The sequence below is a fragment of the Alexandromys fortis genome, unplaced genomic scaffold (genome assembly GCF_014885135.2).
Source record: "Alexandromys fortis isolate MF-2015 unplaced genomic scaffold, M_Fortis_MF-2015_v1.1 scaffold_235, whole genome shotgun sequence".
Classification (NCBI taxonomy): domain Eukaryota; kingdom Metazoa; phylum Chordata; class Mammalia; order Rodentia; family Cricetidae; genus Alexandromys; species Alexandromys fortis.
Window position 1 is genome coordinate 1,061,253 of NW_026068114.1, and position 24,392 is coordinate 1,085,644.

General features: G+C 44.1%; 1 protein-coding gene across 1 annotated transcript in view; it reads right to left on the bottom strand.

Annotated features, from left to right (window-relative positions):
• LOC126490116 (olfactory receptor 1052-like) overlaps positions 1-22,683 on the bottom strand; it is a 136,897-nt gene extending 114,214 nt beyond the window's left edge. The window contains 3 exon segments of the mRNA XM_050124812.1: positions 18,055-18,237; positions 20,182-20,469; positions 22,582-22,683. Coding sequence (XP_049980769.1) covers positions 18,055-18,237; positions 20,182-20,469; positions 22,582-22,683 — 573 coding nt within the window.
• Between the last annotated feature and the right edge of the window lie 1,709 nt (positions 22,684-24,392).

Below are 24,392 nucleotides of genomic sequence, written 5' to 3' on the forward strand. Positions count from 1 at the left end.
CTCTCTCTCTCTCTCTCTCTCTCTCTCTCTCTCTCTCTCTCTCTCTGCCTCCAACTTTCAAATAAGATGTAATGTAAACACTCAGCTACTGCTCCAGTGCCATGCCTGGCTGTCTGCTTGCTGCCCTGCTCCGCTCCATGATGGATTCATCCTCTGAAACTGTAAGCAAGCCCTAATTAAATGCTTTCATCTACACATTGCCTAGATCATAGTGTCTCTTGACAGCTCAAGAACAGTAACTTCGACAGAAGTGTTGTGATTCAGCTGCCCTCACTCCCCCTGACTGACAGCTGACAGTGGAACTTCCTTGTGGTCTGTATTTGACAAGGATGTTTGTGTTCTTTCCGGCCAGTGGTTTTCCACAGAAGCAATAGAGGTATAAAAGGCTCAGAGCAAAATAAAGGTTGCTGTTCTTCCACCAGAAAAGAAACCTCAGTGTCTCAATCCTGGCACCCCCTGCCAATCTCAGCTATCCAGGCTGTGCTGGCTGTGGCAAGTAGGATTTGGGGTGAGCAGTAAAACCATGAAAAAGGAAGGGGGAGTTAGACTAGACAGCGCTCAGAGCAGAGCTTTCTTTGGTATAGGTATGAAAACCCACACAGGAGAAAGGACAGGACCAAGAGTTCTCATCAGTCCAGATGGCACAAGCTTAGCCACATTAGACCCTGTCACATGCCTGGATACTTTCTGGGTCCTGACCTCATACATTCAGGTCAGGACAAAGTGACATCTGGGTAACTTCCCAACTTCTATAATGAGCTCATCATAAAACAATGTCTTCTTCTGCGACTGCAAGACTCCTTCGTGTCCTTTTTGTCATCTATATGAAATCCTTTTGTTTTTCAGGAGTTCAAACATAACCTCAACTTGCGGAAACTGTAGTCAATATATTCTAAGGTCTACTGGATAAGACTGTTCATTTACCCCACTAATATTCTTTTTTTAGTTCCTGCCATGGTGATCCCAATATTGTTCCAGGGACAGAATGGAGGATTAAAGAAATGGCGTCCCGTCTTCCTGCCATATGCCCCGCAAAAGATGCCGTAGGAGGAATATCAATTAAAGACAGGGTATTAATGCTTAGAAACACAAATACAAAGGAAGCTCATGGCAAAGAGTTAGGGTACCTGACTCGGGAGGGAGTTAGAAAAAAACTTCCCAGAGTAAGAGGTATTTTAAGTGAGACCTAGAAAGTACATGAAGTCATCCTGTAAAGATCAACAGGCGTCAGAAACAAGATATGGAAAAGCCCACTGGGGAAAGAACTCCAGTATAGCTGGAGAATGATGTGTGCGCATGTGTGTGCACGCATGGAAAGGGATAGGAGGATGCACGTCAGACATAAATCATTGCTGACCCAACAGCCACTCTCCGACTTCTTACTAGGTAAATCCCAGTTCTTCAGGGAACCCCAGCTCCCCAGTTAATCTCAGGAGAGGAAGACCCTCATCCAGCCTGAACTATAAGTCATGACTGAGAACGGTCCCTCAGGAGGCTGAGGCAGGAGGATCCCATATTTAAGGCCAGCCTGATATACATGGTGCTATCTATCTTAAAATAAAAACAATTCTTCAGGACAAAACAAAACACACAAAAGTAATAAGGAGTCCCACTTGGAGGAAAGAGTTAGGGACAATGAGAGGGGGAGGGGGAGGAGGAAAATATGGCCCCATACATTGAATGCATATGTGAAAATGTCAGAAACCCCACTATTTTATACAGAAAACATACGATAATGGTTTTCTGAGAATATTTTGATTCGTGTCTTTGTTGCTGTGATGAAATTCTCTGCTGACAGGATAGCATTCTCTATTGCTAAGATAAAATCATTTGTTGATAGGATAGCATTCTCTGATGCTAGGATAGCATTCTCTGTTGCTAGGATAGCATTCTCTGTTGCTAGGATAGCATTCTCTGTTGCTAGGATAGCATTCTCTGATAAAAGCAACTCGAGGGGGAAAGGTTCATTCTAGCTCACTGTCAGTTAGGAAGGTGGAGTCACATGGTACAAATCTGGAAGTGAACTTCTGTGATTCAGAAGTGCTGCCCAAGGGGCTACTTGAGAGCGAATGCCAGGTAACTGCTCTGGAGGCAAGGTGCTTTGAGAAACGCGGCAATGGTCTCTACCCGCTGGGATCTATGACATTAGCTAAGTCCTGGCCACGTGAGCTTGATGAGGCATTTCAAACATCTAATGGCTGTTCTAAGGAAATGTGTATGGAGATTTGTTAATGAATAACAACTAAATGTAGATTTACAATGGGATCCCTTGCCAGTCTCATGAACATACCCAAAGAACTCTAAGCCTATAACAGAGATAGGCACACCTGTGTTTAATGTCTTTATTCACAGTAGCCAGGATGAGGAATTGATCTGGGTGTCTGAGCAAAGAGAGAAAAGGTGGTATATATACACAATGGAGTTTTATTCAGCAAGAAAGAAAACTGAATTAGTTCATGTACAGAAAAAAAAATGGGTGGAATGGGAGATCATTTTTAGCCAAAGAAGCTGAATTCAGACAAATATGGTATTTTCCTTCCATATGTGGAATATTCCCATATATGTGCATGAAAAGGTCTTAGCAGGAGGGAGGGACAACAAGAAAGCATAATGGGTGGGGGACATGCTACAGTACATGAACTATCAGAATGGAGATGCCATTATGAGCTCATTGCTTTGTCCAATAAATGGTCTAGTAATAGTACTTTAATACTGGTTTTTCAAGTCTAACGGCTATGGAGACCCCATGTTCTTTGTATTGTCATGCTGTGGTCCAGAGTGAAGAGAGAGAAAAGGGGAAAGGCCCTAGTTCCAGAGTACACAGCTTCCAGGCGGGTGACTTGCAGCGTAAGTCAGCTGTGTGGCTCTGCAGTAGAGGAGTGACGTCCCCGCTTTCCTCCACGCAGTCCCCACCCTTTGTCCTCCTATGTGCTCACCCTTCTGCACACCTGGGGATCACCTGGAGTGATTATTCATATCCGGGTCCCATGCCCAACCTCTAGTGACTTCAACTCACAGGTTTGAGGCAACACCATGGACTTCTCATTTTAGACAAACACCCCATAGATCCAAAGTACAAGTTCCCTGAGCCACACCCTTTAAGAAGTTGGTAGTACAGGCTCGATGATGTCGGGGTCCTAATAACACAGCCAGCACAGCCATTCCTTGTAGATGTGTTTAACTCACTTCATATGTCTCTGTTATCGTTACTTCATTTATTAGCTCAAATTTTCAATGAATGTCTACTTCTTTTGCATCATGTTTTACCTATATTTCCCAAACTCACTCTCCACATTGAAAGTGACACTTCCTACTCATTCTTCATAGACTCTTCAGACCATATCCCTGCAAACTCACTTCTTTTCTTGATGAACTTACTGCTGGTAACACTTACCTGATGACCGTACCATTTTCGCCATTTGGCTAAAACAGTCATTAAGGAAGAATAGGGAAGGTTGTTCTTTCGTATGTAAGCTATATCTACTTTTCCAGGAGCAGGGTGTATTATAGTAAGTATTTGGTTGAGTAATAGAGAATTCAGGGTCCTAAAGTAACTATAAACGCTAAAATGTCATTAAAAAACCTCACCAATCTAGGTGTGTCAGGAAACTTAGAGATTGTCTTAATTTATAACTGGTTGGTTGTAGTTACATAAACTAGTATTTATTAAGTACATACTATGAGTGGGGGCTTTAAGTGCTTTGTATGTATTAGTTTGAGTAATCCTTACAATAACACTTGGAAGAATGTTTCTCCTGAAAGAATCCGTGTCTAAAATACATCTCGATGGGCTTTCCTGGTCACTGGGAACATTATATTCATGAAGAGGAATAAACAGAAGACCATTTACCTGATCTCTAAACCCAGTACCCAAGTTTGGGATGAGTAAGAGTCGCTCAACAGCGGTGTTTACACAAGGAGCCAGCACATCCACTGATAGGAAAACTGAGTGCTGTCTGCCACTTCGCCCCACTGTTGTGTGTGGTACCACAACTCACAAGAACAATGATGCATCCACTTCCTCAGAGGACAGATGGAGAATCAGAACATCTTGAAGGGCATTTTTCTGAAGAACATAGACAATATTAATATACAAAAGATATTAATATCCAGGTAATGGCAAAGCTTGAAGGGCTGCGAGATGAACTTGTGAGGATGGTGTGGCTGTAAGATGGACGTAGGCAGGAACTGAGGGGCTACACCAGCTGCAAATGGCCCACTGTCACCACAGAGAATCTTGTCCCAGCATAGATGTGGCAGGCAGATTAAATGCAAGGCAGTGGGCTTCCCATCACCTGGAAGAAAATCAGTCTTACCTGCTGTGAAAGTTTGGGAGGAAATTCCTTCTTGGATGTGGGGAGGAATCCTGTGACTTCTTGGATCCTTTTAAACTTCGAGAATTAATTTTTTTTTCAGTGTAAAAAAAGGTTATGTATTAGGGAACTGTTATGCCTGCTATACTACAGTCATGCTTTCACAGACAAAAGTAAAACATGATTCTTGCTTTCAGGTGACTAACAGATAGAAAAAGGTTAAAATAAAGATGGGGGCTGGAGAGATGGCTCAACAGTTAAGAGCACCTGCTGGTTTTGTAGAGGACCTGGGTTTACTTCTTAGCCTCTGTTTGGTTGGAAGCTTCACCCCAGTCCCTGGCATCCATATACCCAAAGAGTCTGGAATGTTTGGGTCCAGACTTCACCCCAGCCCCTGGTATCTATGTATCCAAGGAGTCTGGAATGTTTGGGTAGAAAGTTCCATTCCAAGCCCCTCCCCTGGCAGTTGCCTCAGTCCAGACTCCACCTCTGAGAAAGCCTGCCAAACAGTGACCCCTCCTCAGAGATACTCAAGACCACTCCCACAGGTATTTAAACTGTCCCCCAGAAAACAAACACGTGTTTTCACAGTCTTCCTTCCCCATCTCCTCTCTGAGGGCTTGGAAGGCCACTGGGGAGGGTTAGTAACCATTAAACCTGGGCATTTTCTAATTCGGTTTGATTTATTCTGATTCGGATTATTGTATTGGTGAAGAGGTTTATCGGGGCGCAGAAAACTTTTCAGCCTCCACATCAGGAGGCTCACAACTCCTGTATCTCTGCTTCAGGAGATCTGATACTCTCTTCTGGCTTCTATGTGCATCAGGAATGCGTTTGATGTACATACACACATCCTCAACATAGGGGGACAAAGAAATATTGAAAGAATACAAGACTGGATTGTTCCAACTTCCCGGTTACAAAGCTGGAATTAAGTTAGTATATTTGTAGCCACTTGGTGAGGAAATTGAAGTTGAAGTGATCAGATGAATACTGAACCAGGTATTGGTCAGGATAGAGCTATCAAGAATGACACTGGAGGGGCTGGAGAGATGGCTCAGTGATTAAGAGCATTGCCTGCTATTCCAAAGGTCCTGAGTTCAATTCCCAGCAACCACATGGTGGCTCACAACCATCTATGATGGGGTCAGGTGCCCTCTTCTGGCCTGAAGGCATACACACAGACAGAATATTGTATACTAAATAAATAAATATTAAAAAAAAGAATGACACTGGAATTAATTCAGCAGATACAGCCATGATAAAACCCTAGTCCTAACCTGTCAGTTGTCAACAGAGAGGTTCTGAGGGTCTTAGACAAAGGAAAAATGTAAACACAGGTTAGTAAAGTAACCCTCTACAATGTAAGCTCTTTCCCAGACAAGATTCCCATGGCCTAGACTCTCACTCAGAGAGAAGTTAGTCCTTTGAGCTAGGCTTGTTTGAATGGACTGAAAACAAAGCAGGCCGCTCAACCCACCTCTGTGCACCTCCAACAACCCAGATCCTCACCCTAGACCTCTCATCTATAATGGGCAACAAGGAAGGAAGAAGTCTCTGCTGCGGCTTTTCATAGGAACTGAGCCTCTCTGCCAACCCTGGGTCTTCTCGCCCAACAGTAGTGGACACTGCCACCCTACTGGAGGCGAGAAAGGAAGCTGCCTGCGGAAGGAAGTGAAAAGAAAGAACAGGGGACCCATCTGTGTGTGCTGAGGCTGCCCTTCAAGAGTTTAACCTGATGGTAAAGATCTGGCCAACTTCACGCCAGACCCCTCCTCAGGCAGAGGCTTTTGTGATCCTCTGTCATCCGAGAGGGGGCCACAGTGAGGGGAGGCCTGGAAGAGAGAAGCCAAAAAGGCCTTTGACTTGCCCCTGGAGGTCAAAGTGATGCAATGGATCCTGAGGCAAATGCTGCTTGTTTTCCAGGTACCCCATAGGCCCATGGGGTGTGTCCATCACCTGCAAGCATCTTGAAGAAATGTGCTCGCTGAGCTGCAGCTTCAGATTGAGCATTCATCAGATTCTGAGAAAATGACTTCTTAAAAAAAAAATGTCAGTATGAGATTTGACTGAGCATAAACTATGCAGCAGGCACTTCTGCACCTATCAATAAATTAGCACGCTCACTCCCGTAAACATTCTGTGATTTAGGGACTCTCGGTAGAGTGATGAACGCATTTTTGCTTTCCGTACATTTCAGCTTCGCACAGATGTACTCCTGTTCAAGCTGCGGCGAACTGTTTAAGGAAACAGCGCCGCGCGTGTGGCTGTTAGTCACCACAGGTGTGCCTGTTGCACAGGTGTGTTTAAGCTACACCTAGGAGATATTGCCAATGCCAAGCCCTGGGTGATTCCTCTGTCTTCTCTGCGGCCACTCCCAGGATGCCGAGGGATTCTGGGGAAGCACAAAGGCCTCCTCCCAGGGCCCATTCTGCTGCACCTCCTCTCCTAGGCTGGAATATCACTGCTGTTCAGTGACTTCCCTGACATCTCGCTGAGTGGTAGAGAAATGTCTAATCTAGCTAGTGACTCCACGTTCCTTAAGGCTTCCCGGCTGCCCCCGCTCAAAGAGATTTTTTTTTTTCTCCCAGACCACTTCACTGTTAGCAGATGGCCATTCTAGTACAATATTGCTCCCCCTTTCCTTTAAATGGATGCTCCCCTGACTTCGCTCCAGAGAGACTCAGTCACCATGGCAACCACTGCCGGCTTTGGTTCATTTCCTCAGAAACCCCAACTGGCAGAGAGGTGGTTGAATCGGGGAACTTTTGCAGGAAAATTCGGGGAGCTTTTGATTCTGGGGGCTAAAATCTTGGAGGCAGCTCCAAATTTAAATCACCAGGAAGAAGCTGGTCCCTGAGCTCAAAGGATAAGCCAAGGAGGGACCAGATTCAGCCATCTGTTGTCCTGGAAGCTGCTGGACGGGTGTCACAGGGTTTGTGAAAACCCAGAGCGGGTCAAGAGACCCTGCTGTCAGAGGCATTATCACACTTTGTCTCTATGCTTTGAATATACAGCGAGGCCGGAAACCTTGAAGGAAGGAAATGGGTGGCTAACATTGCCTCTGCCTTCCCTGAAATTTCAGAGCTGCTGCACTGAGTGATGTGGGTGGAGAGGGACAATTCAGGTCTGTTTAGCAAATGGTGTTGTCCTTTATGAGCCAGACACTGTGCTCCATTACAGCACAGACTCGGCCCTAACGAGAGACCTAACACACACAAAGAAAACAAGACTTTCTAATTAGACCACAGTCAGCTATTTGGAAGGCCTGGTATCACTAAACTCAGACAAAACATTAGAAAACCAGCAAGGAGCCTGCCGGATTTGGAGAGCCCTGGCCAAAGAGAACCGCTGAGTCTGCCGGATTCAGAGAGCCCTGGCCAATAGAGAACCGCAGAGCCTACTGGATTCAGATTGCTCTGGCCAATAGAGAACCACTGAGCCTGCTGGATTTGGAGAGCCCTGGCCAATAGAGAACCGCTGAGCCTCTACAACCCCTCCACGCAGCCAGAGATTTTCATCCTATTTTCAATCACTCCACAAAGAGACCATAAATTCTCCTAGGAGACACTCATCCTTTATGCACATGACTGTTTGACATGTTCGTTCCCCTCATCTGCCTCTTCTTGCTTGCACAGCAGCCGAGAAAGGACTCTCCTGGCCAAACCTGAGGATGATAATTTGGGATTGCTCAAAAACCAATGGAAGGGATGTGGTAAGTGGGTGAGTCTTGGTTGGTGAGTTTTAAATCAATTTGAAGCAAGGAAGATGTTCGGTTGGAAGCTTCACCTCAGCCCCTGGCATCCTTATTCTAAGGAGTCTGGGATGTTTGGTTGGAAGCTTCACCCTAGCCCCTGGCATCCTTATTCTAAGGAGTCTGGGATGTTTGGTTGGAAGCTTCACTCTAGCCCCTGGCATCCATTCTAAAATGTTTGGGTGAAATTTTCCACCCCAAACCCCCTCTCCTGAGAGTTGCAGCAGTCCCAACTCCACATCCGAGAAAGCCCACCAAACAGTGACCCCTCCCCAGAGAGGGTCAAGACCACTCCCATAGGCCATTTAAACTGCCCCCCCCCCACACACACAGAATGAACTCGTGGTCTTTCTGTTTCTTCTTCCTCCTCTCCGTGATTTTCTGATCTTCCTTCCCAACTTCTCTCTGGGGACTGGAAGGCCACTCAGGAGCACTGGAATCCATTTAACCTGGGCCTTTTCTAATTTGGTTTGCTTTGGTCTGATTTGGATTATTGCATTGGTGGAGAGTCTTATTGGGCTGTAAAAACTTTACAGTAGACTCATTTGGAAAGAAGACTCTCAAATAAGAAAATGCCTGCATAAGACTGACTTATAAGCAAATCTGTTGGGCATTTTCTTGATGTGGGAGGGTGTTGGAGAAGGTCCTTATTGGTTTCTGGCCACCCTGGTAGCTTAGCCCCGAAATGAAAACACAGAAACTATATTAATTTGTCACATCCACCCTCGACCAGCAAGGAAAAACGCAACACCCGGAGCTCTTCTTGCTGCAGTTTATTCCAGGACCTTTTACAATTCTCTCTCTCCTCCCTCCTCTCCTCTCTCTCCTCCTTCCTCTCTCCCTCTCCTTCCCCCCCCCTCTCTCCTCTCTCTTCTCTCCTCCCTCCTTGACCTCTCCCAGCCCTTAAGTAGGCATGGGCTGCCAACCCCGAACTGCCAGGTGGGCACTGCCTATAGGTTCACGCATATGCAGGCAGCTGATAATCATTGCGTGATCATAGCATAGGTCAGGCCTTAGCCATCTCAGGAATTGATTATACATCTCCGTCAGGTGTGACACCACACAGCTCGCTACATTAATTAAATCATCAATCTGTGTATTTTCGCGGCTGTGGCTTACCGGCTAAAGTTCCCAGCATCTGTCTCCGGCAGGCTCCATGGCTTCTCTCTGACTCTGCCCTCTTTCTCCCAGCATACAGCCTAGCTTTTTCCACCTAGTTCTGTTCTGCTCTTGCCCCAGGCTCAAAGCAGTTCTTTATTCATTAACCAATAAAAGCAACACACAGATACAAGGACCTCCCACACCAGAAGGGCCCAACCCATTGTGGGTGGTACCAACCCTAGGCAGGTGGTTCTGAGTTATATAAGAAAGCAGGCTGAGTAAGTAATGAGGAGCAAGCCAGTAAGTATTATGCCCAAATCATGGAATCCCTCCAAAACCAACTAGGAGACTGAGTCCTATATGTAAAAGCAAAGACCCTTTATTCTTATACAACTTTGCAAACTCAGACTCTCGCTGTATCCAACATATTGGAGTGATCTTAGAGCTCTGAGCTTAGTTAGGGTGGGTTTTTATAGAAACAAAGGTAGGGATGAGGGATTTCTAAGGTTTAAGAACCCTGATTGGCTGGCGTTTGTCTAGGGGTGTCCTGGTGAAAAGTGATGGGTATGTGCTGGCAGATGATCCTATCTACAACGGTTGGAATGTTAGGAATTTTCTCTGGATGGTCTGTCTGTTCCTGGGTGGTGCCTGGGTGGTCTCAGTTTGTGGTCTTTCTTGGAACCAGGTATTGCCTTAGGGTAAAGTACTGAGACTCGGGCCTCTATAGAGCTTGTCATGGAGGGTCCTACAGAAGTAGTGTTCTTCCATTGCCTCTGCCTCAGCTCCTGCCTTGAGTTCCTGCCCTGACTTCCCTCAGTGACAGACTGTTACCTGGAAGGGTAAGATGAAATAGACCCTTTCCTCCCCAAGTTGCTTTAGTCATGGCGTTGATCACAGCAAGGGAAACCCTAACTATGACCCATATAAGAAAACTTGGCAACCCATGTAAGGAAAATGGGTAACGCATGTAAGGACGAACAGTAGAACACAGGCAAAACAGTGGTTTATTTTGCCACAGGGATTTAGGAGAGGAATCGTTGGCAAAACTTCATAGGGGAGAAAATAAAGAGTAATGTGTACTCAAATTTTATATCTAGATGATATTTTAAATCATGTTCTCCTCTTGGGAAAAAATAAAAATAGCAAATATTTCTATCTGAAGGGAAGCGTTTATTCAGAGCAGTTAGGAGACTGCCCTAAGCATCCAGGTTCTGACTGTTCACTCTGTGGGATGCGTGAGAACGGAGGTGACAAAGACTGTCTGATGTGGAGGACAGACCGGGGAGGCCAGAGTGACAAAGGAACCCACTGGTGATCCACAGGTCTTTAAAAACAAAGCGCTGGAAACAGGATTAAATGTGGACAAATCTATCGAGAGAAGGAAAGACACATCCAGGAAGCTAATTCCTTTATCTCTCCATGCCTCGGCCGCGCTTGCGAGATGAACTCTGGTTGTGGTTCTGGGTGTTTTTATTAAGACTGTGTGCGATACAGCTTATTCTTTCTTAACCCCAGAAGGCAGCAAGCAGGCGCCGACTCACTCTTCATATCCCTTAAGCTTACATGACTTAATTTCTTTCTTCCCATTAAATTAGAATTTGAAAAAAAAATGTATTATTAGTTTCCTCAAAGGGTTTTGGAGAGATAAAGAAAGCCATCAGATCTTAAGAGTGTCACAAACCTCGGGGACACACATGGCACTCAAATACTAGAGATGATGTCTAATGATATCATTTTTTTAAACGTCTTTCATTATTTTGTCATGTCCTGAAATCTCATAAAAGCATAACAGAAGTGGGCTTGGGAATTTTACCAAAGTGAAATGTGTTAAGGGGGAGAAAAGGGATAATGGTTTCCTGCATTGTCAGTACGGTTCATTTCAAATTCCAGGAGTAAAATATTGGTCAGGAAGCACAGTAAAATGAGTCTATATAATAGATGCTAAGCCAGGATGCTTAAAGTCGGCATGTTTTAATAATGCAGACATGGAATCAGCATGGGGCTAGAGAGATGGCTCAGAGGTTGGGACAGCTCTCTGCTCTTTTAGAGGATCCAAGTTCAGTTCCCAGCTAACAATACCTGTATTTTTAGCTCCAAGAGGATCTGTTGCCCTCTTCTGGCCTTTGCAGGTGCTTATATGCACATGTACATACATATAAATAAAAATTAAATAAATCTAAAAGCAAGCAAGCTAACAAAAACAGTAATCAAAACCTTCAAATTTCCCAATGGTGGACTTTCTATACTATCCTAAAAACATGTTCTGGGGCATCCCTAACTTCAGATCATCGACCCTGCTAAAAGCATCTGAAGGGTTATAAGTGTCTGACCCACTGCCTTTAATTAGCTAAGGTGTGCATCTCTGGAGAAGGGGAAGGGCACCAAGAACTCTTTGATGACAGGGAACACAGTGATTAGGGAGGTGACACGGCCTAAGATGAAGATTGGAAATGACAGCTCTGCTCAGGTTTGGTTCAACCCGAAGAAAAACGCTGCTTCGTTCACTGACACCCAAATATTCACCTGCACCTCCAGAGTGATTTTTCTCTTCCTCAGCTCAGCCTTGGAGATAATACTGATGATTACCAGCGATGGTAGTGAAAGCCAGGCTTAATCACCATAATTGACAATTAAGTTGGGTAACAACACAGAGACAGGTGATTTCACACAAGGCTAATGAAAATGGGCTATTAAAATCCACACACGTTTGGCAGCAATTATGAGCTCCTGGAGCCATTTGCTTTGAAAGGTGCACATTTCACAGGCGGCTGCCTGCCAACAAGGCAGCTCTGAGCAGGACCAAGGAAGAAAGAGGAACTGAGAGAGTTGCTGGAAATTCCAGAAAGCGCCATTGCTTCCGGGCGGTTTGCTCCATCCTTTGCTCCAGCCCTCGTCTTTTAGAGCCAAAGAGAGATGCAAAGTTCACAGCTCCAGAGAATAACACCCACTTCCTACAGAACCATCATGGAAATGGGCAAGGACGAGGGTGTTGGGACCAACAAATACAAAGTTGCAAGGCACAGGGGAAGCCGTGGCCCAAGTGCTGGACCAGATGAGAGGGGAATAGATCTTCTGAAGAGATATTTTTAAAGTACTTAAAAATAATTAAAAGGACATTTAAATATATTCGCTTATTCTTGTTTTATGTGTATGAGTGTTTTGCCTGAGTGTATATAAAGGCATCATGTGTATGCAGTGCCTGTGGAGACCAGAAGGCTATGGATCCCCTTGAACAGGGGTTACAGATAGTTGTAAGTGGCCCTGTAGGTACTGGGACCTGAACTCAGGTCATCTGCAAGAACAGTAAGTGTTCTTAACCACTGAGCCGTCTCTCTAATTCCTCTGCTCCCTATTTTTAAAACAGGACCTCACTGTGAAGCCTTGGCTCACCTAGAACTCACTATGTAGACCAGGCTGTCCATAGACCAGAAATCTTCCTGCCTCTGCATCCCAAGTGCAGGGTTTAAAGGTGTGTGCCACCAAGCCAGCCCTAAAAGCACTTTTTTTTCTTGAAATTTTCACAGGTTGTAAAATGGAAGTGATAATGTTTCCTGCTTCTTCAGGATAGCAGAATAGTAATGAGTTTGGATCCAGATGGCAAGGCCACTTGGCTCCAGTTTCCCCCACACCCTGGTCCCTGACAATTACTCCCTACAGTCAGTTGGCCACCATTTTGACAGGTTCTGTCTTTTAATATACTCTCTGGAGTGAACAGTTAGTAAGAAAGGTAATCGGTGTGTTTTGTTTTTGTTTTTTGTTTTAGAAAAACTATTTTGTTCATTTCTTTTCTTTCTTAAAACAGGAAACCAAATCACATAGAACAATAGTAGTACGTGTATGACGTTGTGAGCCAGGAGTGGTGGCTCCTGCCTGTCATCTCAGCAATCAGCGGTAGAGGCAGGAGGATCAGGACTGAGAGCCTAGCCTCTCCTACAGTTTGAGGGTAGCCTGGATTACAAGAGATTCTGAACGGGGTGGAGTATTCAGATATAGCGGCTACATGCTCCCCTTTTTTTTTCCACTGTGACAACTTTTCTCTTTTCATTAGGTAATTCTCACTAAAAGTAATTCTTGATGCCATTAAATTAGTTAATTTCTGTCATTTTTTAAACTGTTGAACATTGCCTTTAAAAGGTCTTGTTTCCTTTCGTTGCATTTTTGAGTTTCTATTATTCCATTTCTTCACCTCTGCATCTCTGCGGCACAACAATCACATTTATCTTTTTCTGTTGGATTAGTGCTTGTCTTAGAGTTTGAAATGTAATTTTGCAGTTGGTGTGTCTACCTCTTTGCGTTTGGAACAAGTACGATATCATGGGCTCTTCACACGTCTTTATTCCCTTCTCTAATGTCTCCCTTGTCATTCATTTCTCTCGTCCGTGACATAGAGTCACCCGATGGGCTGTCACTGTCATGAAACAGTTAACTTTACTGTCAACTCATGTTAAGAAAAACAAAGCATTTGATTATACCTTTGTTTATCCCTTTAACACTTTATTATATCCGAATTTCTGGCCTAATCATCTTTTCTGTTCCCCTGAGAGCTTCTTTAACACGGTGGCAGTGTGGGTCTGCTGCTGCTGGTTCCTCTTAGTTCCTCTCATGTAGAATAAGACTCTTAGATTACAAATAATTCTCTCATTTTAGAGAGAATTGTCAGTTGGGACAGCCTGTCTCACCTTGGGCAAGCAACGTCGGGAAGGAGAGATTGCAGGAGGGGAAGGGTGGTCTATGTGCTGCAACCATTTCCACATTCCTAAGACCCTCACCCAACCTCCAGTAAAGGGTCACGATGATGTGGGATGGCCTTCTGTCCATGTGTTGCTTTTATCGGTTGATGAATTAAGCTGCTTTGGCCTATAGCAGGGCAGAATATAGCCAGGCTGGGAGAGATATAGAAAGAGAGTAGGCGGAGTAGAAGAGACACCATGTAGCTATTAAAGGAAAAAGATGCCAGAACAGAACCTTACTCAGTAAGCCACAGCCTCATGGCAATACACAGATTAATAGGGATGGGTTAATTTTAAGATGTGTTAGTTAATAAGAATCCTTAGCTAATAGGCCAAGCAGTGCTGTAATTAATATTCTGTGTGATTATTTTAGCCTGGGTAGCCGGGAAATGAATGAGCAGCCTCAGATTACACACAGCCAATTTTTTTCTCTACAGACTCTTCAGCTTCCTAAGGGAGAGAGTGTGCCAACAAATACATTCCCTCTGTCGAAAGGTCAGACTCCTGTCTCTTTTTGTCTCCCGTCCCTACAAGCTGCCTCAGATTCTAACAGGAGACAGAGGATTTGGAAGGATAATTTCCGTGGATATAGAATTCTAAGCTGGCAGATTTGCCTCCTTCAGTGATTTAACTACCTTACCAACCCTCTTCTTTCTGATGAGAACTCATCTGTGATCCTGCTTAGTTCCTTGCAGGCTGGTTATGTTTTTTCTTCCCCTTTCATTTAAGCTTTTCTCTGCGTTGGCACCTCTAAATTTTGACTATCGTGCAGCTTGGACTTTGTTGTTTGGTCGGTGGTCTTGTTTCACTTTAGGGCGCTGAAATGAAACCAGGGTCTTCAGCATGAGAAGCAAGTCCTCACGGGTCCTCTATCTCTGAATTCCCTGCACTGAAGATCTAGTGCCCATTGTTCTTCTGAAAAATCCTTGGCCATTTTTATTTCGTATATGCCACCCTGTGGCATTCAAATTACATGTATTATTCCTTTTGAAGTTGTACCATTGTTTCTTAGATGACTTAGTACTGTGAGTACTTAAGTGGAAGTCACTGGACTGAGCCACTCCGTGGGTAGAAAGAAAGGTTTCTTAGGAATCAAACTGCCAAGGCCACCTCTCAGAGACAGAAAGAAGAGCAGAACAATGGACTAGCAAGCTGGTTTTTATATGACCATCTGCAGTGGGGTGTGTGGTTAGGGTGTCTTTGAAATGTCCAGGCTGTTTAGATTGACCACAAGTCTCTGATAAAGTGGTTTTCTCTGAAAGGCAAAACTTTGCTACAGAGAACACACGCTTAGGAGATCATTACAAAGGACTTACACCCCTGATGCCCACTCCATCACCACTACCCAAAACGCCAGTGACTTCTAAAGACAGGTTCCAATTTCATTGAGAGAGGTTGGTTGGCAGTAGATGGATTTTTTTCTTTGGGCTGCCAGCTCACAAAAAAAAAATGACACAGAGACTATTATTAACTATGAAAGCCCAGCCTATTGCTTAGGATCTTCCACTAGCTCTTGTAACTTAAATTAACCCATCTCTGTTCTTCTACGTGTTACCATGTGACTCGAGGCTTTGACCTCTCCTCCTGCATGTCTTGCTTCCCTGTGTCTGGCTTCTTGGAGGTAAAATAAATCTAAGAGTGGGAAGCCCTTCTAAGATTGCATTCACAGGAGATTTAGCTCCCAAGTTGGCCTTTGGATCAGCTTCTAGTTGGCGAGTTGCTATTGTGTTATTGGCTTTGGCAGTTTCAGTCCTTTATAGCTGTAAGTTCTATGTAATTGCCTATCTAGTTTTTCAGTGGTGATGGATTGCCCTGGTAATCTTGGCTTTCTGATGAATCAAGGAAAGGTTGGTATTTTCAGTTTATTTGGATTTTTTTCCTGCTGTGGGGATAGGAATGACAACATGCAAGCACAAAACTGCACCTGGCAAATACTTCTGCAACACTGATGGCCCCTCTTTAAGTCTTCCTTGATCCCTTAAAAGCCACACAATCCAGGGTAATCACTAAAAATCTCTTAGCGTTGCCTGAACTCCAAAGAGAAATTAGAGTTCACCACGAGGTACTTCCTCAGCTTCCTGCCCTGTGGACCACCCTCTTGACCCCATCAGTGTGCCAAAGGAAGAGGAGTTCCTTCTGAGATGACTCTCTCTTGTTTGCACTAACCCCCAAAACTTCCCACCTCTTTCAGTGGTTTGTCCCCATACACATACTCCCCCCCAAGTATGTGTGTGTGTGTGTGTGTGTGTGTCCTTTTTCTCCTTTAGCCATTGCAATTGCATAGACTTTGCATCACAGTGACAGATATCTTAGAAAAAACAGTTTAAGAGGAAATCAGTTTGCTCTGGCTTAGAGTTTCAGAGCTGCTAGCCCACCATGGTAGAGAGGGCATGATGGGAACACAGAGGCTCTGTTCATGATGGCCAGGAGACAGAGAGATGCCCACACTAGCAGAAGCCTTCCTTCTGTATTCCATCCAGGCCTCTGGTGTATTTGATGGACACCTAGAGTAAGGGCCTATCTTCTGCATGGGGCCTTGGTTATAAAACAAGGTTCCTATGAGATTTCAGATGCCCTTACTCAACCAGTCCAGTATGGATGTCTGTAGAGATAGCCTGTCTCCCAAGGTAGGTCTGCCTCACCTTGGGCAAACAGTTACCAGAAGGAGAGTCTGTAACAGACCCTATAGCTGCAACAATGTCTTCATCCCCGAGCCCATCACCCTGTCCCCTACAAAGGGCCACAGTCAGCTGTGGCACCCTGACAAACCCTTCTCCATTTGGGAGAAATGCTTCCTTTGCCATGTGTGCTAATAAACACAGTCCTGTTTGTTGAAGATCAGATGCTGTTTTCTTGTTTTGTTTTTTGGGTTTTCTTTTTACTCTTTTTGGTTTTTTTTGGGGGGGGGCACCCAGCTCCCAAATAAATCATACATAGAGTCTTTCTTATAAAGGCCCAGCCTTTGCTTGGCTTGTTTCTAGCCAGCTTTTCTTAACTTATCCCATCTACCTTTTGCCTCTGGGCTTTTCCTTTTCTTACTTCTGTGATTTTCCTTTCACTCTTACTCCATGGCTGGGTGGCTGGGTGGCAGGTGGCTGGCTCGCCCCTTCTTTCCTTGCTCCTTCCTTTTTTCTCCTCCCAGATTCCTCCTCCTATTTATTCTCTCTGCCTGCCAGCCCCACTTATCCTTTCTCCTGCCTCGTTATTGGCCGTTCAGCGCTTTATTAGACCATCAGGTGTTTTAGACGGGCAAAGAATCACAGCTTCACAGAGTTAAACAAATGCAACATAAAAGAATGCAATGCATCTTTGCATCATTAAAACAAATGTTCCACAGCATAGACAAATGTGACACATCTTAAAATAACATTCCACAGCAGTCAGACTCTGGTATCTTTCCCCCTTCTGTCTTTGTTACGCTGTCTCAGAAATCTAACATCCTTGCTCCTGAGTTTGAGATGCCAGCACAAATGCACTGAGGTGTGCTTTATTAATCTCTACATACTTCTCAAGCCATTCAAGTGAACAGTAAAGATTCACAGGTCTGGCGAGTCCACTCCCTGTTGAGTTGGCATCCAAACACATCTCCCATCTTCTTAAATCATAGCATACCACCAGTGATGCCCTAAAATCTCATGTCCATCCCACAATGCAAAATATGTACTCCAAGAATACCTATGATATTAACAGTTAAATATTGTTTAAAAGTCCAAGTTCAAAGTTTTCTCTGAGGATCAAGATAAATTCTTTAGAAATATGCTCCTATAAAATCAAAACAAATTGACTTCCAAAATACATAGCACAGAGTATTCTCTTTCCAAAGGGGGTGGGAGAGGATTATAGCATAGAAAGGAAATACGGGAAAGCAAGACTGAAATCTACCAGTACAAGCATTAAACCCTGTAATTCCATGTCTAGTGTCAAAGGTACATGGCATAAGGTGAGCTTCCAGGGGCTTCGACAAACCCATCCCGAGGGCATCGCTCAGTGCAGCCCACCTCGCTTCTCCCTGTAGTCGCTGCCTTCACCTTTGCTTGCAGAACACCACGTGTCTGGCATCGCCAACATCCTGGTGTCTCCCCTATCTCTCCTACTTCACTCTTACAGCTTGCTGTGCTGACCTCTCTGGACCTGCCTGCAGGGATCTTGTTCTTACTGTCACTGCCTGGCCTCCTAGGACTTTCTCTAAAATCTGAGCAGAAGTTTCTATGACCACATAACTCATGCAAGCCTGGAAAATGAGTATCCTGTGGAAAATGCCAGGGTCTACTGCCAGCTGCAGCAGCTGAGACCCTTGTACCTTCTCCTTCTGCTTCTGCTGCCCATCAGAGTTCCTCACCTATTAATCAGAGTTAGTCCAAAAGCTGTATCATACTGGAGTCTAATGATAATAAATGCTCACTCCCTTCTGACTGTTCAAAATATATTTTATATTATTGTTTGGGGTGCTTTGTGGCTCTTGTAGCTGTAATCTGACGTCATCACACTGCAGCTCTGCAGCATTTAAAATCCTGTGGGGATGTCCTATCAGGAACTCACCAAGGCCAGCTGGCGTGGTCTGAAAAAGCCTGGGTTAAAACCAGTCTCGCTGAACATAGAGGACAATGAGGACTACTGAGACCCCAAGAACAATGGCAATGGGTTTTTGATCCTACTGCACCTATTGGTTTTGTGGGAGCCTAGGCAGTTTGGATGCTCACCTTACTAGACCTGGATGGAGGTGGGTGGTCCTTGGACTTCACACAGGGCAGGGAACCCTGATTGCTCTTTGGGCTGACGAGGGAGGGGGACTTGATTGGGGGGGGGGGAGGGAAAGGGGAGGCGGCCGTGGGGAAGAGACAGAAATCTTTAATTAATTAATAAAGAAATAAATTTTAAAAAAATAAAATAAAACAAAAAAATAATAAATAAAATCCTGTGGTCAATCTCACCACAGAATTAGTGTTTAAAAAAACCTAGCTTATTTACTTATGTGTATGGTTGTTTTTTCTGCCTCTGTGTGTGTGTGTGTGTGTGTGTGTGTGTGTGTGTGTGTGCACCACATGTGTGCAGTGGCTAAGAGACCAGAAGAGCGCACTGGATCCCCTGGAACTTACAGACAGTTGTGAGAGGCCATGTGGGTGCTACAAATGGAATCTGGGTCCTCTGGAAGATCAGCTGGTACTCTTAACTCTCTAGCCCCCAGAATTCATAGTTTAAGGTGTCTACCAGTTTATAGCTGGAAAGTTCTGCCATAGTAGGTAGATCCTGCCTGTTTCTGTTTTTGGGTTTTCTCCAGATTTCTATGTTGATCACTACATGGCAACCTCAATTTTATGATGGGTTAAATACACACACACAAAATCTATGTTCAAGATTTTTTTGGTTTTATGTTCTTGTAAGGACAAGTGCGATGATTTCTGATCTCTGTACCTGTCAGAGCTGCGTCTGCAATTCTACTAGTTCATTTCAATTAATTAAAATTGAAATGTAAAAACTGATACTTGAATGAGTTACTGGAAAATCGTATGTGTGTTTAGAACAATCTGAAGGTAAGAGCCTAATTTTTACAATTACAAATTATATTCAATCCATATGTAGTTTGTGTTTCCAATGAAAATTTACCATTCAAATTGAGATAATTTAAAATATACATATTCCAAGTGTTAGAATGTAAAAAAGAAGGTAAAGATATCTCATTACTATTTTGCGATGTTATTTTACAATAATTTAAGAAATTATTAAAATTATGTTGGGAGGGGCTGAGCTAACTTTTAAAACTGAAATTAACCCGTTTATAGTCATCTGTATTCTGCCACATGGCTCGTTACCTCTCCTCAGTACCATCCATCTGACTCCCTCAGATGCTGGTGAATCTCCAGCGCCTCAGACTCTTTCCCCAGTTCCTATCTCTGCCCAGAAATCCCATGGATCCTCTACTGCCTAGCTATTGGCTGTTCAGCTCTTTATTAAACTAATCAGAATTGCCTTAGGCAGGTGAAGTTAAACAGAGACACATCTTCACACAGTGTACAAAAAGATTGTCCCATCAGATTGAAGTGGTTTGGGGTGTGTGTGTGTGTGTGTGTGTGTGTGTGTGTATGCGTGTGCGTGTTACTTGAGGTTGGTTCATTAAGGTTCCTTTTGTTTTTAGTTTTTGAGATGCTATCTTACTATGTAGCCCAGGCTAGCTTATGACTTTCAATCCTCCTGTCTCAGCCTCTTAAGTTCTGGGACTTCATAACTGAGGGACCATATATGACATTTCCGTGTTTTGCTGTTTGTTTTGCGGGTTGGATCTAACCCAGAGTCGTATACATTCTGGGCGGGACCTCTCCCACTGAGCTGCGTCTCCAGCCCCTGAGAATTCTCCCTCTGTGTTACGGCTCTCGCACACATCAGACAACATTGAGCCATTCTTCCGGCAAATGTTTGACTGCCCCGATTGCTCACATCTCTTTCTGGTGATGATACGCCACGCTGCATCAGTGTTTGCAGAGCCGCTGACATTTTCCCTGCGCTCTCGCTCTCCCAGTGCACTCTGGATAAATTCCGCTGCTGTGCCTTTCTGTATAACATTTCCTCTCGTACGCTCTTAAGCCCATGATAGGAAAGTGTTCATTTCTGGCGTTTCGCTTATCAATTCTAGGGGTTTTCAGTTTGTGCTTATATAGTCTATTTTTTCTGTCATACTCATTTTTCTCTACAGTCCTGAACACACGGGTGCATTTATAGCATCTGTTGCAGCGTCTTTTCCTGTTTGCTCAGCCTCCCCATCCTTTGAAACCCAGTCTTCATGTCAGAGTCTCTCCCGATAGCCTCGGTTTTCTTCTATCCCGTGTGGAATGAGTCCTATTAGAAACTGCATGCTGTGACTTATACACTGTTGGTTGCTTGATTTCAGTTTTCTCTTTTATAAAAAAAAAAATATCCTGAACTATATTCTTAGCTGCAGCTATTAGCTCAGGGTTTTTTTTTTTTTAATTTTGTTTTGTCTTGTTTTTTTTGTCTTTGTTTTTGTTTTGAGGCAGTATCTCACTCTATAACTTTGGCTGGCCTGAAACTTGTATAGACCAGGCTGCCCTTGAACTTATAGAGATAATCTTACTCTGCCTCCCAGGTGCTGAGATAAAAGAGTGCATCCCCAAATCTGACTGAGTTTGATTCTTTTGTTTTTATGTTCCTCTAGGGTAAGTTTTTACTTCAAGGCTATACTGACCCCACTTCTAAGGCTTAGCCTTTTGGATGCTCTGGGGCTCCCAAAGTTTCTTGCACATCTTTCCACCCTCAGTTATTGGAGAGACAATGATATCTAGTTCACACGGTCCAGATGCGGCTATAGCAAATGGTGTGTTTTGTCTCATATTTAGCGAAGGGATCATCTGTGTGTTTACGTGTGCAAGATTGGATTTTACATTCATATGATATGTTCTCAGATTGAGACAATGTGATCAGAGGGCATTTGTACATTATGTTTTTTTTTTAAAAAAAAATAATTCATTTTCTCCTAGGTATGTATGCCTGAATATACGCATATGTACCATGTGCACACAGTCCTCAAAAGAGGCCAGTAAGAGGCACCACATCCCTGGAACTGGAGTTATGGGCCCCGTGTAGCTGCTGGGGCTCCATGGAGATGCTGGGAACTGAGGGTCCTGTGGAAGAGTGGTGAGCTCGCTTAGCTGCTGAGCCACCTCTCTGGCCCTTGTACATTCTGCTTTCACTGCTATTGTCAAATGCTTCCCAAAAGGGTTTGCAGTGCGTCAGCTCTCCACCAAGACTGCAGGAAAGCAGCTGTCCTCTCCTCTGCGGTAGACATTGGCACTCCAAGTTTTGGCAGCACAAATAAGGATTACATTTTGTCACTTTAATTTGTTTCCTTGACAACTAGCTGGGCCTCTGTTCACTAGAACTTTGGGCTTACTTTTTTTCCCCTTAGGATATTGTCTTCTTAGGGTTTCTGTTGCTGTGAGGAGACGCCATGACCACAATAATTTTTCTAAAGGGAACGATTTCACTGGGGCTGGCTTTCAGTTCAGAGGTTAAGTCCATTATTGTCAGGGAGGCAAGTATGGCGGCGTGCAGGCAGACATGGTGCTGTAGGGGTAGCTGAGAGTTCTACAACCAGATCGGCAGGCAGCAGGAAGGGAAAGAGACACTGGGTCTGGATTGAGCATCTGAAGCCTCGGAGTCCACCCTGGTGGCACACTTCCTCCAACAAAGTCACACCTACTCCAACAAGGCCATTCCTGCTAATGGTGCCACTCCCTGTGACGATGGGGGCCAGCTTTATTCAAATCACCACAGATTCACCACAGATACATTTTTACGTGCTCAGTTTCTTTTAAGTCGAGATTTTAATTATTAACATTTTCGCAAAATCATCCAGCTCCTTTTTGTCATAAATTCGACACAGCAGCACTGTCATGAAGAAGACCGCTTGGACAGGAGTTCAAGCTGGTAGAAAGTCTTTCTTATCCAGCCGGTGGGTACACTGGGTGTTTGTTACCTCAGTTGAGTCCTAAGCCTTTCTTGGGGTGAGCTCTCAAGCACAGAGGCACATCCTAGTGCAACACTCCTCGGTTAGAAAGAACAGCTAGCCAGGAGCAGAGCTACAGAAGCCAGAAAGCAAGGCTAGTCCTTTAGGGGTTCCCCCAGAACTATGGACTGTGATGGAGTAGGTCATTTTGTCAGTTGTTGCTACCCGTGTGCTGAGTTTCAAGGCCCGAATGGTACTTCCATTCGTGGCATCTGTTGTGCTAAGGTCTGGGGACCTGTAACACTCTTCCACTGGTTCTATGGCCATGAGTCAAATTATGAACTCATGGGGGCAGGGGATATATTATCTCCTTAGAACTGGTGGATCAATATAATGTATTTCCTGAATAAGTACTCCATTGAGCAAGTCAGGTCCTTCAGCAAGAGTAGGAGCAGAAGGATTAATGGCCCAGCCATGGCTGTAAGCAGAGTGGTTATTTAGGGGGAGCAGAAGAACCAAAGTTGATGCAGCTGTTAGACTTTTGATGTCTCCTTTTCCTTTCTTGAAGGGTACTTTTAATCAGGTCTAAACTTCCTCTAACTGTCCCTCACTGACTGGTATAGGGGCAACGAGACTCTGCCAGTGTCTTACAGAGGCCTCCCTGTCTCCCAAAGAGGAGGCCCAGTCCTCTTTGATCATGAAGAATAACCTTGGCTAAGGAATCTAAATGGGCTTCTAGACAGGAAGAACTTTCTAGATGGCTCAGGTCTATGTTTGCTTTAGCACTGAGTTCCTAAAAGTTTTATCTCCCATAACTAGGGCTGAAGTTCCAAGGACAGTGGAGCCTGCAGTACCTGCTCCCACCAGCAGGGGAATGAGAATGGAGAGAGATTGCTGTACCTAGGGAGGCTCACAATCTAGGTTGGGGGCCACGCCTTTCTTGTTTATTATAGATGAACACCTGTGGTATAACATGCACAAGGACACAAAGACTGGGTTCTTCTGCAGTGTGAGCAATTTAGAAACTGTAAAGAGGACCCCAGTATAGACTCCAGCTCGCTAACAAAGACTTTCTGTTGGCTTAAACCTGTGTCTGAGTAGTCTTCTCTGGTGGGTACCTCCTAAGAACATGATTCTGGTTGTCCTCTCTGAGGCTGGGTCTGCTTTCTTACACCCTTTTCCCTTCTTTTTATATAAAACTTTCATTTATTCATCCTTTCCAACTTTTATCCTATTTCATAGTTCAGCTTTGCCTTACTCCATTTCTTATTTTTGTTTACTTTGACATAAGAAGAATGTTAAATTATTTTACTTTTAATTTTTAAGTGGTAAAGATATTTAATATTAAGTTATATCTGGAGCACTCATTATGCTCTGTGCTACAGATTTTAGTGGACAATGGGTTTTTTTTTCATTGTTTTCTGGAATCTTAGTTTCATGTTAGGGGTGTGTGTGTGTGTGTGTGTGTGTGTGTGTGTGTGTGTGTGTTTATCCAAGGATTACCTTAAATGTAGTTCTTATCACAGTTGGGCATGTGTGTTTGTGGGTTCAAAATATTCAACCAACTTCAGACCAGAGTATTTTTAGTAAAAACTGTTTGCTGTGATCAAATACAGACTATTCCCTGAGCAACACAGTATAACAGCTATTTACATAGTATTGGTATTATACAAAACTTTATATGAAATTTAGAAATTATTTAAAAAGAGAATGTGTGGCTTATATTAATCTATGATACCATCTCATATAAAGGATTTGACCATACATGGACTTTAGTATCTATGGGGATTCTGAGACTGTTCTGAAAAATGAAAGCGTGGCTGGAGGGTTTTGCTTGTTTGTTTGTTTTAAGATTTATTTTTGTATTAATTTACATGTATGTGTGTGGGTCATGAATGTTTGTCACATGTGTTCAGGTGCCAATGGAGGCCAGAAGGGAGTATAAGATCCGGAACTGGAGCTACAGGGAGGTGTAAGCCACTCCATGTGAGTGTTGGAAACTGGTCCCTAGTCCTCACATGGAGCAGCATGTGCTC